Source organism: Mytilus galloprovincialis, chromosome 1 (genome assembly GCF_965363235.1).
Source record: "Mytilus galloprovincialis chromosome 1, xbMytGall1.hap1.1, whole genome shotgun sequence".
Lineage (NCBI taxonomy): Eukaryota > Metazoa > Mollusca > Bivalvia > Mytilida > Mytilidae > Mytilus > Mytilus galloprovincialis.
This window is the reverse complement of record NC_134838.1, coordinates 124724445-124745147: the sequence shown is the minus strand read 5'-3', so window position 1 is coordinate 124745147 and position 20703 is coordinate 124724445. Positions and strand designations below refer to the sequence as shown.

General features: G+C 30.6%; 1 protein-coding gene across 15 annotated transcripts in view; it reads right to left on the bottom strand.

Annotated features, from left to right (window-relative positions):
- LOC143057396 (3',5'-cyclic-AMP phosphodiesterase 4C-like) overlaps positions 1 to 20703 on the bottom strand; it is a 307472-nt gene that overhangs the window by 58330 nt on the left and 228439 nt on the right. Inside the window, exons 1-2 of one of the 15 annotated variants that reach the window (XM_076230784.1) lie at positions 20367 to 20500; positions 1292 to 1524 (exon numbers count right to left, since the gene is read on the bottom strand). The exons of 13 other annotated variants lie outside the window; for them this stretch is intronic. In XM_076230784.1, the coding sequence (XP_076086899.1) occupies positions 1292 to 1374 (83 nt within the window). In that variant the 5' untranslated portion in view covers positions 1375 to 1524; positions 20367 to 20500. Of the gene's footprint in view, positions 1 to 1291; positions 1525 to 20366; positions 20501 to 20703 lie in introns of those variants that run through there. One more of the 15 variants, XM_076230792.1, reaches the window with a different exon arrangement.

Below are 20703 nucleotides of genomic sequence, written 5' to 3'. Positions count from 1 at the left end.
TGACAAATAAATCTTTCTCTTGTGAACTTATCAAACACAATGGAGATTACATGATTTTAAAAGCAGTGTATGAAGATTACATAGGACATTTAGCAATAATAATTATTTACAACTGTAGTATTTAATGATGAAAAGAAAATGTACAATTGCCAGTACTTATCAGTTATTCAATTTGTCAAATGAATGGTTATAAAAATATTTAATAACAGAATAGATTTAATATATAATCAGATTAATCTAATGTGATAGAATTCAACTGAAATAATAAAAGTTTGTACATATGGAAGTTAATTAAATCTTGACTAAATGTTTTATTATTTTATTAAAATATAGTTGTTGATATCCAAATAATTTGTATAACCCCCTTGTGATGAAACTTATTCAAACATTTATAATTTAACACCTACAGCATTTTTTTGTTTTTCAAATATTACTTTTTTTTTCTCTATTATACAAAACTGTTTCCCCTGAACCAAAGGAGCAAAAAGCAGTGTGTTAGAAGAGTTTGCATGATGTACACAATTAAGGGGTGTGATTCGTGTATTGTTCTACAGGTATTTTGTTGTGATTTAAAGCAATGTTAACTTGGTATCTGTCTAAAATTGCTGCAAGTTATCAGATAAATAGATAAAATAATAACAAATCCTTATCCCATGAGAACATACAATACACATCCACATCATTTGATATATATTGACAACAAACTTTGATTTTACTTTCAATGTTTATATTTTATATTTATCATTCAAATATTGCCATGGACCTCAATCTTCCTTTAAAAAATTTTTTTTTCCTGAAACAAAATCTTTTTTCTTATTCCGCTGTGGTTAATCCAATGAAGTATACACTTATTTCTATATATGTACTTCCATTTTGTTGTCATTTTATTATGGTTTCAATGAGAAATTGCTTTTCAATTTCTAAACAAAAGTCAGGAGGAACTCTACAAAAAAATATCTAATTAAGTGATAAAAATTTTGATAGGAAAAAACTAAGTAAAGAAACCATTTTGTCAAAATAAAGATGAAATTTGATGTTTTTGAGTCATAGAACTACATTTAGTATGACAATCTAAAACATCATGTTTACCAATATAAATTGAAGGATAAGGAGGATGCATCAACAATCTTATTTCACATAATTTTGATTTTTTTAACTGAAACATATACAACTACAATAACAAAATAACATAATCTTTTATCTAAATAAATAATGTGATTTCTGACTAGAGTTACCTCCCCTCCAATACAACTTTTAATAGATGGAAATGATGATTTTATGTACTGCTTACCTTTGCCAAAATGAATATCTAGATCTAGGAATTCTTAAAACACTTGTACTTAACACTCGATGTAGTTTATTGTTGTGAGACATGTTACAAGTATACAAAATTAGAATGTTCTAAGCTAATCACGTCCAAATGAATAAGAACATTCTTCTCAATTCACATTATAATATATAGTTCTGTTTCCACTTTTCACAACTGGTCACATTTTACACTTTAATCACATCAAATTCATCAACCTGAAAAAAAAACAATAACAAGTTTTACAGTAAATTAACCGACCGACTTAAGTTCACATAACTTTAATAAAACATTTAACAATTATAAAAACATAATACAGTATTATAATTAATTACAGTCTATGGTATATTACATTTAATATGAAAATAATCCCCATATATTATAGGGGTTGTTTATTAAATAATCCATAAGCTGTTATGTACTTTTAATATCAGTCAGTACAACAAATATTCCCTGGTTATAAGTGATGACAGCTTCATTCTAAGGTATGCTGAATCCCACCTGTTCTGCATGTATATATTTTCAGGTAAAAACTGCCTGACACTGGAGACAGATGATGTAAGAGACAGATGATGTTATCGATCTATTAACACTCCAATTTCAACAGTCTAAATACAGATCTTAAAACTCTGATGGATCATCAAAAGACCTCTAATTAATCATCAACAAATTACCCAGTTACGAGTTACCCTTGATCAATACCACCATCTTAAGGAAAGCTTAGTACTCTAAACCTGGATCATATTGTTTTAGCATCTATTCTAGAGGCCCCTGTGGGTTTTTGATCAAGTAACCTAAGGGTACCTAACAAAATGGTAACTTTTGGTATTAAACACTCTTAGTGATACACCTGATTTTACAAACATTTTTTAGGATATATAAGCGGTTTTTAGGATACGGTTTTTAGGATATATAAGCGGTTTTGAGGATACATATGCCTTTGAAAATGGATAAATTATTGACTTGTTCTCCAGCTCTATGAAATTATAAAAGTGATTAGTTGTACAGTTGCACCTATCCTTAAATTTTTATATATGACATCCTGGGTTGGGGGATGGCAATTTTTGCTCTGATGTGTCACTTAAATTGGAATAAATCTACAGTGATGAATAGAACCTTTTAAATAAGTAGCCTCTTAAATTACAAGAAGATTTCAATACAAAAATTGACAACAATTAATAATGTAAGAGCAGATTAAAACAGAAACACTTATGTGATTCTGTGATGACCATTTACACCACCACATCACAAATTTACAAATGTGTCTTCTTTTATATGGTTGAAAAACTGCTTTTTTTTTGCAAATCATAGACAATATTGGTTGTGAAAGCCCACATTACAAAGAACCACTGTAATGCTAGTTACTACTCAAACACCATTTTTTTCAAACCAGAGACATCTGTTGGGTGGACTTTGGGTAAGATTAGGCAACTTATAAGGATAAAATTACTACTGAAAAAAATCCCTATATTTGTTACCCAATATTGACTTAAGAAAAGCTTCAAACCAGTTTTTGATCTGTCAATTGTCGATATCCATTCATAGTTGACAACTAAAATATCATAAAGTATTGTACATCATAATACAAGGGTAATATATATCATAAAGTATTGTACATCATAATACAAGGGTAATATATATCATAAAGTATTGTACATCATAATACAAGGGTAATATATTTTATATCAAACTAAGGTGGTATTGACTTAAAATTCAGGAATGAATACCATAATAATCTTATAAGGAAACTAGGTCAGTGTAATAAAACTCTTGACAGGCGTTAAATAAGGAAACCAGAGTAAACTGTGTTACTGGTTAATGTAGTTTATCAGTCAAGACATAATTGGCAGCCACAAATAAATCAAGTGAATTATTTTCTTTTGTTCTTGTTGAAGACAGTTCAATACACAGTTTGTTATTATTCTGATATTTACTTTTCAGTTTCATGCTTGTATACACTCAGACTTTATTATTACAGTATTTGTGTCAGTTCAGCTATCTGACTCTAAGGGAATCCATCCCCCAACAACTTCACAGATAAACATGTATCACGATGTTCTAAATATATGTTCAATGTTCAAAACAATAACTAAACATGTTTCATTTTGTGTATTGTATAGGTTCAATATGTTCAACACGCACTAAACATGTCTCACTTTGTCCTACACATGTCTCACTTTGTCCTACTAATATATCTGATTTGTTGAGCACACACATGTCATACTTTGTATAATAGCATAATGTTCAACATGTTGAACAAACACTAAACATATCTCAAAACTGTCCTATATATCTGTTCCAAGTGTTCAGCACTCACTAAACATGTCCGAAATTAATTTATATATTTGTTCAATCTGTTTAACACACACTAAACATGTCTCTCTCAATTTGTATGTCTATTCAATGTGTTCAAAACACACTAAACATGTCTCAATTTGTCTTATATATCTGTTCAATGTGTTCAACACACACTAAACATGTCTCAAATTCTCTTATATATCTGTTCAATATGTTAAAACACTCACCATAGAATTGTCCAAAATTAACTCCAAATCGATCAAAATACTAAAAATTAATATGCCAAATTTTCACTTATTCCCTTGCCCATTAGTCCTAAAATCATTTTACTTTTAACAATAGAAATAAATTTGTTAAACTTCCCTAATAAGATGTTAAACTGACAGCTAATTGCGTATTCAAATTGAAACAGTTGTCATGTTTTTCAGATGTCCTTAACTTAGTGAACTCTTGGATACATAATAAATTTGCAAAATTAGCACTTATTACTTTATTGATCTAGGATAGAACTCGGCACAATAGACCTCCATTTTCCTTTCTTGAAATCATCATTTAAGACTTCAATCATCTTCACATAGTAATAACTGTCAGTTGTTGGTAATCAATGGTAGATCTATGTCAGTAAGCACAAAAAGTCATCAAGTTCAAATCTTTTTAATTGGGATACTTTTGGCTTAATTTCAGCACTGAAAATTCCATACAAAATAAAATTATTTGTTGCCACTTTAAGCACTATTGAATGTGTTTGGAGGCCAGTTTAAGTATCATTGAATGTGTTCTGAGGCCACTTTAAGCACCATTGAATGTGTTCTGAGGCCACTTTAAGCATCATTGAATGTGTTGGGAGGCCAGTTTAAGCACCATTGAACGTGTTCTGAGGCCAGTTTAAGCATCATTGAATGTGTTTGGAGGCCAGTTTAAGCACCATTGAATGTGTTTGGAGGCCAGTTTAAGCACCATTGAATGTGTTCGGAGGCCAGTTTAAGCATCATTGAATGTGTTTGGAGGCCAGTTTAAGCACCATTGAATGTGTTGGGAGGCCAGTTTAAGCACCATTGAACGTGTTCTGAGGCCAGTTTAAGCATCATTGAATGTGTTTGGAGGCCAGTTTAAGCACCATTGAATGTGTTTGGAGGCCAGTTTAAGCATCATTGAATGTGTTTGGAGGCCAGTTTAAGCACCATTGAATGTGTTTTTGGAGGCCAGTTTAAGCACCATTGAATGTGTTCGGAGGCCAGTTTAAGAACCATTGATTGTGTTCGGAGGCCAGTTTCTTTTAATGAAGGAAGCTTGAGTGCACATTTATCTCTCTAATGTTCAATGACAAATATTACTTTCAATCAATGGCAAGAATGTATAGAAGCCTTGAGAGTAACTTTTCTGGAAGTTCTTTTACTATTCCTCTGGTTATGCTATCTTACCTGATGATAGACTCAGGTATTTAAGAGGTAATTCACCTGCAGCTTATCTATATTAAACAGTATATACTATATCATTGAATCTAATGGTTATAAAATATTGGAATTGAATCATGAATGATAGAATGTTTGCTCTTCATAGAAAAAAAAGTAAAATAGTAAAAAATCTCAGATTTGATTTATTGTTGACTGAATACATTAAATTGTTCACTGAATAAGGTAACTTGTGATAAAACTTGGACACTGACAGCTATGTTCTTGGGGTTTAATAAGCAAATTCAAACCAAAAGCAAAAAAAACATTGGTTCTCTCAAGAGAAAATATAACTTACTAGTGTTGAGATCAGAGTAAATCCTAATATAATGACTTGAACAAATGTTAATTCTTCTTTAATGACTTCTACAACTGTTACTATCTTCCAATATTTATTATAAATGAGTTTGAATGAATTTCATCAAAGTATTGTTTTTTTCTTCAATAATTTGACTGTTTTCTGATTTCATTTTTGAAATGGATGGACGACCAATCAATACCTGTTCTCTTATCACCTAATCATTTGGTGTTTTTCAAAAAATAACATTTGATCAGAGAGATAAAATAATTCAATTAAATCTTATCTGCCTTGCTAAACAACCTGTTCAAAATCAACTGATCAATAACTATCCTGTTTTATTAATATCTTAAATAATTAATAGCACATTAAAAAGGATAAATGAAATTATTATAAATATTCATAAATTGAATAATCATAAATATTCATTATTGTCAAGGGAGATAAACCATGTAAAGGGAGGCATTTACTACACTAAAAACTGAGTTGCCTTTGCTTTACTGACGATTGCATTTTATGTTGATAATTTTTAAGATTGAAGTCGTTACTACAGAAACATTATCAATGATCAATGAAAATAAGGTTAAGGTCAGATGACACCCGTCAGGCGAGAAAAACTAGTATGTGATTGATCACCAAATACTAAATCAGCACTGTCCAATAGATTCTAATCAGCACAACAAAAACTGGGATGAATGTTTTGAAGCAAGATCATATCAAATTTCATAGGAATAGACTTCCTAAATTCAAACTTTTGGGTTTAAAGGCCCATGTTCAAGAGATTAAATCCAGAAAAATACTAACAGCAAAGTGTACAGTAAATGCAGACATCTTTGAGCAAATGCTAATGAGACAATTCTGCACCTGCAGAGACTGAATGACTTAAAACAACTATAATTTCACTGTGCAACTTTCAACAATGAGAAAGACCCAAACCACAGAGCAAGCAGAGCATTAATTGTTTGCATCATTTCACAATAATTTATCTTGTACTTGTATAAAAAGTGCACAACACATAATTTTCTGGATTTGCAGTACATGAGGTGATAATATGATAATTGGTGATTACAATCATAGAATGTATTACCATCAATGTCAGATGTTTTCTCTATCAGAACAAGCAATGAGTTCAAACCAAAAAGGATTCTTGATATCATAAAAATAATATAAGAGAGATGTGGTTAATATTGAATTCTTCCCTAAAGGACATGCTGAAGAATGATACAATTGAGTCCTAAGGGATGTCCTATTGAAGATTTGATATGTTGTCAATGATATAAGGGGTCATCGGGATGTTACATGGAGGTTTGTTGTATGATCTTGCCAGGTTGCAAAATATTTTCATGATTGGAAAAAAGATGAACGTTATCTAATTTCATTTCTTAAATTCAATAATTCTTGGAGCAGATCATGAATACTTCTGATCTCTGAAGTTCTAAAATTTACAGCATGAGACAGTTTTCTACAAATATTACTCCTTCCATTGGTTTAAAGGAGCTTCAAATAATACAGCATAGTAAGAAGCCTAAACTATCATACATTAAAGACCATAACATAAACTTAGTACAATTATGAATTGACCATATCTAAAATTCAAATAATGTTATAATAATAAAATAAAATAATTCAATAATATTTTCAGTTTGATTTTCCTAGATTTAAAAGAGGAACTTGCAAGTTTAATTTTTTTCCCAAAAAAATAGTGTTAAAAGTCTACGTGAAAAAAGCATGATTTTAGAAATCAACAAAATCAACTGTGTTTTCCAATGACATCAAAATGTTTTGATATTTGATCATGATTAATATATAAGATTTAAAAGATGTCTTTGTCTGGGGTTATTTTTGTTTTACTTTGACATTCTAGAGATGAAGGGAAGCTATTATTAACATCAGTAGCATATGGCTTAGATATTGATCTAATAAAGAACATTATTTGTCAACCTTGTTGATTACGAGATCTTGATTAGAAACGTGATCGACAGCATACTAACACTTTTCTATTCTTTGATAATGATGACAATTATCCTTACAAAGTCACAACAATAGATCACTTGTCTATTTCAAATTACAAATTAGTTCTATGAAAATTAAACATTAATTTGTTTTTGGTGCAATATTTAAAGATGATACAAGCAACAGAAGATAACAAGTTGATAAAAGATGATACAAGCAGCAAAAGATAACAAGTTGACAATCATAACTACCAGGGTTTTTAAAATTGTAGAAAACACCATGGGCGAAAGAGCAAGCAGACTAGCAATGCTGTTCACATTACACTTCACAGAAAAATATGATAAAAAAGTAAGATGAATTGTGTAAAGATTGAAATGCTTGTCTTTAAAAAAAACTTTTATATCTTAGTAAAGATCAATCTTTTTTGTCAGTGTAAACTGGGTCTTAGACAGATATATATAACTTGAATGTATTGAAGTGAATTTCAGGAAAAAGGACCATGACTTACAATTACCAAACACACATAATTATAAACAAAAAATATAATTATACATTATACATATGAATTATATATATCTGATACGCATACGAAAATCATCTAATGTACTGAAAAATTTATGCAGCTCACCTTTCACATAATGCTTACTATGCAAAACTTTTATAAAACCTCCAGAATTACAACTTAAGTAACAGGATAATCAACCAACAAAGATTCTGATCTCAAAATTACCATATCATCACTTTAAATATTAAAATGTCGGGATCAATATTGTTATTTAAAGTGTAAAGAGGGCCTCTTTTGTTGTACACATTTTTAAGTGGGTATCATTGGGGTCTAAGCATGATGCCGGATTGCCGTTTTTTTGTAAGCGTAACACATGAAAGTCAAATTATTTTGCCGTGAAAATGGGAAATGATGTCTAGTGGGACACAGGAAATTAAAAAAAAATGAGAATTGCTTGCGTACATAGTGTAAGCGGGATACGGGAATCTGACAAAACAGTAAGCGGGATCCGGGATCAGAACCCCCCAATGAGACCCCCTTTTAAGTGTTGATACGGAAAACCTTTGTAAGAACAGATGCTAATATTAGCTTTTAACAACTTATAACCCACTTTATTAGTTTACTTGTTGTAACAAACATTATGAAAAAGGTTATTAAATTTTTGTCTTTGTCAATATATCATTGAACCAAAGAATAGATGTGTGAAGTATGTTACCATGAATGAAATGAGAGATATATGAAAGAATAAAAAAATACCAAGGTAAAAAGAATGCAGAGATAATGAGTACAACCTTGATAGGTCAAAGTTTCTTTAATTACCTTAAATATTTCTACAGATACTGTAGTAGTATGAAGATACTTTAATAATCTGTATGTATTAGCATGCCAAAATAATAAGATAACTTCAAGTTCACTGCAATGTGAGTAAGGGCAAACTATCTAAGCGGAAATTTAGAGCAAAAAAATATTTATAGATGTTTTTGAAATAGAAAAGTTTTAATTTCTGCTTCCTTTAAAACATTCCTGTTGTCATTCGTCACAGAAAATCTTCATGTGAAGTTTTTCATGATTAATACCTGCACTTAATACAGCTGAGAAAATATGTAACAGTCTATGAATATCTTTTGGTTGAAGTGTCCTAATATAAAGAAAACAAATGAGAATCCTGGGTCACCATTCATTTGTAAATAGGTAAACTTTTCACAGGTGGGAAAAACAATACGAAAAAATATTTATTTATAACCAGGAAATTTTTGGAATTTGAAAATTTCTTTGATGTTATTTTTAATTTGGTTGTGAAAACAACATCACAGAAGTAGACAATGCACAAAATTCAGTTTTATTTCATCAAAAAATGATGGCTTACCTTAAATTACTCAAATGTAAAAAAAAAAAAAAAAAAAATCTCAACAACAAAACACATGGTAACTACATTTTCTGGATGATTGTTGCCAAGACAAGACGTTATAGTTACACTATTATATGTTATCAAAGATTACCATGTAGTACAAGAATTTGACTTCTGAAAAACTTACTGTGGTATTAGTTCTTACTCTTATAAAGTTACAAGATAACCTCAAGAAAAAGAACTTCTCACCTCATTAAGCTGGCAGTCAGCTATCATAATACTCAATACTCTCCCTTAAAATCAACAAAACCTATCTATAAATCACTGCTTATGAGATATCCAGATAGGTGTCATAAAAAACTTTTACTGTTACATTTAATGTTCCTTGTGTAACTGAGAATTAGAGTACCATATTTTATAGCTAAATTATACCAGTTAATGTTTTCCTCAAAGCTGTAATGGCATAATACTGAATAGTGGTTTAATGGTTGTTTGTGCTTAGAACTTCATGTTTATGAAATCAATAGCATACTTGGTGAATGGAGTTTGAAGTCATTGGATGATGATTAATGCAAAAGTTGAAAAGGCTATGATTTTTCTGTAATCAACAAGTTTAGCCATAGGCTGTTTTAAGAGTTTGGTGGTTGACAACATCAAATGGGTAAAAGATAGTTCAGCATATTGGTTGCATGTCTTAAATGAAAAGAAGCAAGACAGATTTTTAGTGTCAATTGAGTTAAGTGGCATGATCTTTAAGGAATGGCTTCAAATGAAAATCCTTGGCGAGTCAAGTCAGAGAAAACTTTTTGTCAATCGACTTGATATACAGTAAGCATTGAGGCTGTAACCAACATTCATAACATTGCTGAGAATGCCTGTTACAAATTACAGTTCATTAAATTATGTAAATACCCTAAAGTTTGAGGAAGAAGCTATATAAGACAAAGTTGACCTAGAAAGACAGTTTTTTCATATTCAATTCATGACCTTAATTTTTTTTATTTTTATCATGAAATATATAATATTTTTGGATTTCCATATTATTTGTCAAGGTCAATTAATACCTGACAATAAAGGTTAAGAATCATGTGTTGTGCATGCATAAATTCAGGGTTTTTTCACAACGATAAAAAATAAACGACTTTTTGTTATACAAGAGTGCACACGCTGAAATGTCTCGCCTTCTATACTAATCATTGATATTATGTAGATAGTCCTAAGTATAAAGCTTTATTACAACTGTCTCATAAACTTAACATTAACCAAGATAACTAAACAAAGACCAATGAACCATGAAAATGAGGTCAAGGTCAGATGAACCATGCCAGGCAGACATATACAGCTAACAATGCTTCTATACAACATATATAGTTGACCTATTACTTACAGTTTAAGAAAAATAGACCAAAACACAAAAAAAACTTAACACTGTGCAATGAACCATGAAAATGATGTCAGGGTCAAAAGAAACCTGCGCTACTGACATAAAGATCATAAAATATTTCCATACACCAAATATAGTTGACCTATGTATAGGTATTAGATAAAAAGACCAAAACTCAAAAACTTAACTTTGACCACTGAACCATGAAAATGAGGTCAAGGTCACATGACATCTGCCCGCTAGACATGTACACCTTACAATCATTCCATACAACAAATATAGTAGACCTATTGCATATAGTATGAAAAAAAACAGACCAAAACACAAAAATTTAGCTATAACCACTGAACCATGAAAATGAGGTCAAGGTCACATGACATCTGCCCGCTAGACATGTACACCTTACAATCATTCCATATAACAAATATAGTAGACCTATTGCATATAGTACGAAAAAAACAGACCAAAACACAAAAATTTACCTATAACCACTGAACCATGAAAATGAGGTCAAGGTCAGATGACACCTGCCAGTTGGACATGTACACCTTACAGTCCTTCCATACACCGAATATACTAGCCCTATTGCTTATAGTATCTGAGATATGGACTTGACCACCAAAACTTAACCTTGTTCACTGATCCATGAAATGAGGTCGAGGTCAAGTGAAAACTGTCTGACAGACATGAGGACCTTGCAAGGTACGCACATATCAAATATAGTTATCCTATTACTTATAATAAGAGAGAATTCAACATTACAAAAAATTTGAACTTTTTTTTCAAGTGGTCACTGAACCATGAAAATGAGGTCAAGGACATTGGACATGTGACTGACGGAAACTTCGTAATATGAGGCATCTATATACAAAGTATGAAGCATCCAGGTCTTCCACCTTCTAAAATATAAAGCTTTTAAGAAGTTAGCTAACACCGCCGCCGCCGCCGCCGCCGTAGCCGCCGCCGCCGGATCACTATCCCTATGTCGAGCTTTCTGCAACAAAAGTTGCAGGCTCGACAATAAAATGATTGCCAATGAACCAACTCTTCACAAGAGACCAAATGACACAAAAATTACCACCTATAGGCCACCATACCGCCTTCAACAATAAGCAAAGTCTATACCTCATAGTCAGCTTAACAAGGTCCAGGAATGACTTAATGGGAAAAACTAATGGTCTAATTTATGTACATTAGTCATCAAAAGTACCAGGATTATAATTTTATACGCCAGACGCGCGTTTTGTCTACATAAGACTCATCAGTGATGCTGAGAGATCAAAATAGTTAAAAAGCCAAACAAATACAAAGTTGAAGAGCTTTAATGAATGAAAATGAAAATATGTAACAAAGCAACAAACGACAACCAATGATGTTCTCATTCAAATGTTCTGTTATCTATTCATTGTACTATACAATAAATATTCATCCATGAAGGAAATGTACCTTTAAACTTATATTCAACTTGATAGGCAAATATTTCATCATATTCAGGAGGATAACAAATAAACAATGAAATGATTCAAATAGATAAGTTCAGCAAAGTTAATTGATGGGACCAAGCATAGGAATTCTTACTACCAAAATGAGGGTCATAATTTGAGATTAAGAGGCAGATACTTTTGCTAATGCAAAGGAAAGTCCTCAAAGAGCAAGGTTTCTTTAATGGATAGAAAAGATGGCACTCTCCCTACACAGGCAATTGAAGTAAGATCACAACTCCAACTGATATATGACATCATATTTAAACACCTCATGTCAAATGAACTTTTCTCTTTTGCATGATTTTAATCCCTCATGTTTAAAACCTGCACCTATATCCTAGTATTAGTTATTGTGAACTGAATCAAAGTACATGTACTAACATATAATTAGAAAACAGCAGACAATTTCATAATTAAATTAAAGAACCTTAGTGAGCACGCTCACATACCCCACGTCCCCACATTGTCATTGGAGAAATTAAATAAGTATAAGAAAAAAAAATTGTATAAGAAAAAATATTGAATAATAATTTGCTGTCAATATACATAGTATGTCCTTATTATCTACAAAATTTCATGAAATTCTGTTGTGTGTTTTCAGAGGAGTTGAGATGACAAACTGTTGCAGAAGTACATTGAAGCAAATAAGTTCAAAGGGGCATAACTCCTAGAAAAAAAATTGAACCGTAATTTCCTGTTGATATGCACATCTACATAGTATGTCCTTATTATCTACAAAGTTTCATGAAATTCTGTTATGTGGTTTGAGAGGAGTTGTGATGACAAACTGTTGCAGTAGTACATTAAAGTAAATAAGTTAAAAGGGGCGTAACTCCTAGAAAAAAAATTGAATCGCAATTTCCTGTCGATATGCACAACTACATAGTATGTCATAATTATCTGAAAAGGTTTCGTGAAATTCTGTTGTGTGGTTTGAGAGGAGTTGTGATGACAAACTGTTGCAGTAATACATTAAAGTAAATAAGTTCAAAGGGGCGTAACTCCTAGAAAAAAAATTGAATCGCAATTTCCCGTCGATATGCACAACTACATAGTATGTCCTTATTATCTGAAAAGGTTTCGTGAAATTCTGTTGTGTGGTTTGAGAGGAGTTGCGATGACAAACTGTTGCAGTAATACATTAAAGTAAATAAGTTCAAAGGTGCGTAACTCCTAGAAAAAAAATTAAATCGCAATTTCCCGTCGATATGCACAACTACATAGTATGTCCTTATTATCTGAAAAGGTTTCGTGAAATTCTGTTGTGTGGTTTGAGAGGAGTTGCGATGACAAGAAACAGGACTGACGGATGGACGGACTGACGGACGGACGGACTGACGGACGGACGGACGGACTGACGGACTGACGGACGGACGGGTCAAAAACATTATACCCTCCGCAACTTCGTTGCGTGGGGTATAATAATCAAATTAAGCCATACTTTAGGAAACCATGGTATAACTTAATTGAGCAGCATGAAAAATTACATAATTATTAAGAAAACATGTCTGTTCAAAATTACTGTCTAGTTGAAAATATTATTTTATACAAATAACATTCTTTAAAGAAAACATACCATAGACAAATTAAGTATCAAGCTCAGAATGTTTTCAATAAAACCATGTTATGTCACTTCAAGACTTAAGTAATACAATAAGTTTTGAGGAGGAGAAAATATAATAAAGCATCAGAGTGCCACAAGGTGATTCCTATCATATAGAAAATTTACTGTCACAAAGTTAATTTTCCTCCGATGAGTTAGTAGAGCTAGAGTATAAAACTCATATTTGCAAATGTAGCATCTGAGATTAACATCTGCAATTATTAAAATACATATTACAGTATGGTTATTTCTTTACTAAGGTAATTGTTAATTCATGATTTTTAAATTAAGTTTTAGATGGACAGAAAAATCCCATGTGATGGAGCTTAACAATTGGAAGGAAAAAACATATATTTTACTAATCAAAATATATATGAATATATTTTACTAATCAAAATATATATGACATTCTCCAATCATTGTTTAGAAAAAATTGCACTAGAATTAGTGTTTTACAATACTGATATATGGCAAGTAAAATGGGTATATCTGCTCTACTAATTGGGATGGATTTCGTAAAATTTATTGCAGACATGCAACTTTAATGTTACAAGTCTCATGTTTCGTTGTTAAGATGATGGTGACAATATATAAGCTGTTAAGATGATGGTGACAATATATAAGCTGTTAAGATGATGGTGACAATATATCAGCTGTTAAGATGATGGTGACAATATATAAGCTGTTAAGATGATGGTGACAATATATAAGCTGTCAAACAACATGAAGTAACAAGAACATCAATAATTATGAAATATACAGACAAAAGTGAAAACTATCCTGTACTGTCAATCAGTTGAGTAAGATACATATCATGATAAATGGTTTGAAATAAGAAATATGGCAGTAACATTCGAGAAGAAATAAATGAAGAATGTGTCCATTTTTGAGACCCAGATGCCTCTGCTTATAAAAATAAGTATTCCTAAGAAACTTCTGGAAAATCTTTTGGTTTACAGTCCCAAGGACATTTAATTAATGATAATTTCACAACTGCACATATAGAAAAGGTATCATGGACAATAACTGCAAGATTGAACAACAATCAAGGTAAATCTTGAAGAAGTATGGAGTGCCATATGGGCCAAAAGTGAATATCTGTTGTAATCAGAAGTACACTATGTTTCATTAGCCAAAAACTAAATGCACTTACTTGACTAAAACTGAGTGACAAACAGTTAGTTCTATTATTATAAACAGGGAATATTTACTGTGTTCTATAAATAAATCAAATCCATCAACATTTCACAATTAGAGATTAACCTGTGTTGTTGCTAACTTTTAATGTCAAAGACCTTTGAAGGTCAGAAACCATCAAACAAATCAAAGAAAGTCTGATGTTCTTAAAACAATCTGGCCAATATGGACATGGTAATTCCTTCTACAAATTTGCCAATATGATTTCAATCCATGTTGTTTTATGTCCCATTAAAAACCTGGTCATTATGGTCCATTATCTCTCCCTTCTGTTTTAAGTTTGAGATCTTACATGTTCTAACAACTGTGTCAAATAAATACATTTTTTCCTGGATATTGAGATTCAGACCATTGCAATATCATCAAATAACCAATGTAATAATAAGGGAAACTATAGTGATTATCCAAATTACTTCTGAAAAATAATAGCATGCTGTCCGATAGATCTGTAAGGTGAAAACTTACTGTAAACCAACTTAATTTTGCGGATACTTTATTTCGCGTTTTACCCTTTTAAGTTCACTTTATGGCTATTTCATTTCGTGATTTTTGAATTTACTTGTTGTAGTTTAATAAGAAATTATCCACATTTTACATTTTCGCGACTATTTATATTCCCATTATTTTAAGTTGCAAAAATAAATTGCTCACGAAAATAAGTTGGTTTACAGTAATAAAATCATCAATGAAGACATTACAAACCACAGGCTTTACACTGATTAGAAAAAAATAATATTAAAAAACAACCATTACCCAACTAACTGCCATATATTAGGAGTTGATTGTTGTGTAGCATCTTTACATTTGTTGGACCAGATGAGAAAAAAAAAATCAACATTTTCATTCAAAATAGCATGATATCAACAAACATGCTTTACTATAAATCTTATTTTACTAACCTTTCTTAAGGTGATTGCTCTAATTTCTTTACAGTTCTGACAAAACTGACAACATGTTGCTAATTTATCACAGGGAGTGAAAATGTTCAAGAACATTAAAAAAATATTAAAGTAGTAGTACATTGCAAACACATTGTAGTATTGACCACTATATATTAAACAACCAATAATCAATGGTGGATATTTTACACCCAAATCCATATATAGGTGTTATATAATATTGTTGGTACTAAAAAGTTTTCTGTTACCACAGGTCAATCAATTTTAATTGTATATATCAGTTTGGTTACTGCAATCAATATTCCCAAGGTAAAACAGCTAGCTTAATGACTTACTAACCTTAACCTGCCGTTTCAACAAAACATATTTTTAAAAACATTCTTCAAAGACATTTTTTGATAACTTTTGCATAATTTTTCATACTAAAATATTTTAGCAAATAAATCAATAGAATGAATTGCAAAATTTTCAACCAGTGTTCACTACTTTCACAATTCTCGATAAAATATTTGAAGTATCTTCAACATGTTCATTGACCTTGAGTATATGAGCCATTCTGCCAAACGGTGGTTCAATGGAACAAAATTCAAACAGAAAGCCTAAATTATTACACTAATGTACAAATATTCAACCAAATATTCCATAGTAAGTACAATTTTCATGAAAGTGTAAGTTCAATGACCATGCAAACTTCCATCAAAAGCTAATCTGAGTGAACAAAATGAAAATCAAAGTCCATCTGTTTAATCATCATTAACCACTGATGTACATATGTACCAACAAACATATCAACAGCTATAACAAACAAATTATAATACAGATTGAAGGATATAACTAAGTTGTGTCAGTGGCTGCTAGGGCATAAAAATGCCTCCAATGAGTACATCAACCATAAAAGGACAACAATTCTTAACAATATGTATACTTTTTTTTAAAAAGTTTTTTTTTTTTAAAAGTAAAATAGTATAAGCACACTCAAACTTATTGATCAGCACATTTATGTTAAACATTTTTATGACTGCCACGATCTTCAAAAATTGAAAAAAAAAAACAAACAGCTTAAGTCGAGTAAAAATTTGAAATTCATTTCAACAAGATTTTTAAGCAAGATTGGACTGTAATATCAAACATATCTATCCAAGTAGAATTTGTATAGTCTTACTATAGTCTTACTATACAAATCCTTGATCTAAGACATGAAATTTAATTCACATTCAATCAATAAGGAAACTTAAATCTATCTTGTACAAATAAAATAAATCAACATTATTATTCTTTTAAATAAGGTGATAAGAAAATTGAATTCAAAGTAAATATTTTTACAAGGAGGATTAGACTTTTGAGTTGAGAAATCTTCCTTCATAATAAAGCAAAATAACTAATACAGTGAGTTGCACCACTATTGCAATAACTTTGTTTGCATAGATATCTCTTTAAGTCTACATAATATGCTTAAAATGAAGTAATCAGTTATTACTTGAAATAAGGAAAAATCTATGATTACATTAAATAATCAATTATTCTTTAAATCTTTTGACAAGAAAGCTAATTTCAAATATTATTTTAAAGGAAGACTTTTTGTTAAAGAATTTAATCTCCTGAATAAATGTCTCAGAATATTCACATGACATTCATATTTACCTAGCCAAAATATGAAGAAACTCACCCCTCTACCTTCGTTACCCGTAATGCTGTACACACAACTTCTCTTCATTATCTAAGCTTTAAGATGGCTTGTATTTTTAAGAATAAATATAAAAAAGAAGATGTGGTATAATTGCCAATGAGACAACTGTCCACAAGAGTCCAAAATGACACAGACATTAACAACTATAGGTCACTGTACGGCCTTCAACAATGAGCAAAGCACATACCGCAAAGTCAGCTATAAAAGGCCCCGATATTGTTATACCTGTATATTATGTAATGTTTAGATATGACAATGTAAAACAATTCAAACGAGAAAACTAACGGCCTTATTTATATAAAAAAATTAACGAAAAACAAATATGTAACACATAAACAAACGACAACCACTGAATTACAGGCTCCTGACTTGGGACAGGCACATACATAAATAATGTGGAGGGTTTAAACATGTTAGCGAGATCCCAACCCTCCCCTAACCTAGGACAGTGGTATAACAGTACAACATAAGAACAAACTATAATAATATAAAAAGTATAGAAAACAGCCGTAAGATTTTAATCTATTGTGCGCTGATAATTTACTGTAAAATGGGAACTTTTGTGAATGGTTTTACATTCTCTAATTTTGAGATGATGAAAATATATTGGCAAATTATATGCTCTGGGATACCATTATAGAGGATTAGAATGGTGGACAAGAAAAACACATAAGCATGTTGGAACTAGAAGAATTGTAAATATTTAAACTCACAAAATAAAAAACCCACTTTCAATTTTCAATCTATCTCAACAAAGAGAGATAAAACCCTATAATCTGATATAGAAATTTTTACCCAGTAAATAAGAAAGAAAAAGAATAAAATTGGTATCAGTTCAAATTTTGAATCAACTATAATGAACAATATGGAAATTAGTTACATTAATAATATTGAATAGAGTTCTGTCATCAGGCTTTCTACTAATTTTGTAAGGGAGATTAATATATGAAGAGAGAACCTATAATCAATAGGGCGACACAAAAATAAGTTTTAAGAAATTCAATTGTGAAAAAATTCAATCCTTGAAATAAATACAGTGTTGCACTGATTATACCTTGAATTCAAATGAAAGAGGTTCTCTCCACGATGATACATTATGACATTGATATTACTAAATATGTTTGTTTAATAACGTTTTTATGAGATTTAAAATGGTGAGTTTACTGACCCTGTATTAGATCTACCAAAGAGTGATAAGACATGAAGCAATATGCCTAATGTCATAAACATGATAAGATATCCCTTGAACATTACAAACCCACAAAGAAATCCATTCTTCAAAATATTAAACATGAGATTGATGGCATTCATATTTCATTTTCATTCATATTTATTAAATTTGGTTGTCAACAGATTGCTCTTTGTATATGTTAGATCGTATGTGTTAAATTTGGGAAACACTATCCTATTTATATACTTTGATATTTCTGGCATGATTAAGATATTTTATTAGATATTTTCAACAGTAAAGAATAGTAACTAAAATAGAAGAATCATAGTGAGAAATTATACTTTCACATATGCTAAGTAAAAAGTAAAATATCTGGAATAGAAGAAACTTTTTATCATGTCATATTTTGTACTCATAATAAAAAAATTAAAAAGGGGGAGGGGAGAAAATGATCTGTTATACCACTGAGTGACTTTGATATTTATTTGATCTGACAAGAAAATCGCAACTCAAAGACAGACAAACAGACTTGTATGCGTTAGCCCACTTAAATTGTGGACCCGGACTTATCTCTTGTATTATATATGAATAAAGTCCCCATTACTACAGGGCAGTAAAGTAATTTACGTCTTGAAAATTTGAATTACACAAAGTAAATCTTCCAATTTCAATATAATTTCAATGAGAGAAAATATCATCAAGAATTACGATTATAACAAAACTTAAGGATGTATTCTTCTGACTTTACAGTCTCGTTCAGTCTCGTTGAAATCTTGTTCTTGAATTATTTCCAAAACATGTGATAGAAGTGGAAAATATCAATGAACTTTAAAAATATTATAAGCAAACATAAATCTGTGAAAAAATTGTGTATTTACAATAAATGGTTTTTGTGTAATCCAGTTTTCAAATTTTACGACCAATCAAGTCAGTATTTTTAGCCAAAATTTTGAGAAAATGGGTGAGGGATACCAAAAATGATTTTACAAGAATCATGTACATCCGATATCATTTTGGTCTTTTCAAATTTCTTAGATATGTCTTTTTTCATTCATTTATAACAAAAAAGTTGAAATATTATGCATTTTGTTCTTAAAACTGAGAAAAATCACAAAAATACAAAATTGACAGCATCATGTAAATTTTACACAAAAAAGCGTCAAAATATGATAAAACTTTCTCATATTAACACCTACCTATAGCTTTTGTTAGTAAAATTTATTCAGATTGGTCCACTTCATCTTTATAGAAAGTATGAGAAAAAGTTTAATTGTGGAACTGTGATTTTTGTCATGATAATAGCCCAAAAATAGGTAAAAATTGATGAAAAATGGGAAAATCATCAAAATTGGGCATTTTCAAAGGGCCGTAGCAAAAAAAGAAGTGCACCACCATATGATTTTTTCTTCACCAATTATTTTGTTACAGTCTTATAAACCCAAAAATCAGGTTAAGAAAAAAAGTTTAATTCTAGAAATTTTTGGCTCTTCAGAGGTGTACATCCTTAAGTACAAACCTTGTACTACCATAAGCCATCAGTAAGATTTGATTAGTCAAAACAATGGCCTAATTCTTCAATAATTATATACTACATTTTCTACTACAACTACTTACATACTAATATGCAATGCAATTAAAGTTAATTTTCTTAATGACAAGGGTCAAGGTTAAATATATATACATGTATTACTGATAGAAACACCATGAAGTATTACACCATACTTTTTAATGAATTACGCAAGTAAATAATTACACTGGTTCTTTAAAATATATCTTCCTTACCCCTGTAAAGAATATCCACCATAAAACAACTAATTACTTATCGTACTTAAAAACCTTTAAAGCCACTCATTGCAACAGACATATAACTTCCGTCAGTTCCTATAATATTAAATGGACTAAGATCTAAAACTTTGCCATATAAATACACGGTAGCTATTTATAACTCAATACAATACAATATAGGCTAGGCATATCCACCAAGTTAAAAACTATTCAATCGTTATTGTTCAAAGTCTACATTCAATTATCAAAGCTCAGTCATTATTCCTTCCTCAAGTTTATCAAATTAGCGAACTTGAAATATCTGCTCCTATCAGTTTAGAAAAATCTCAATCAA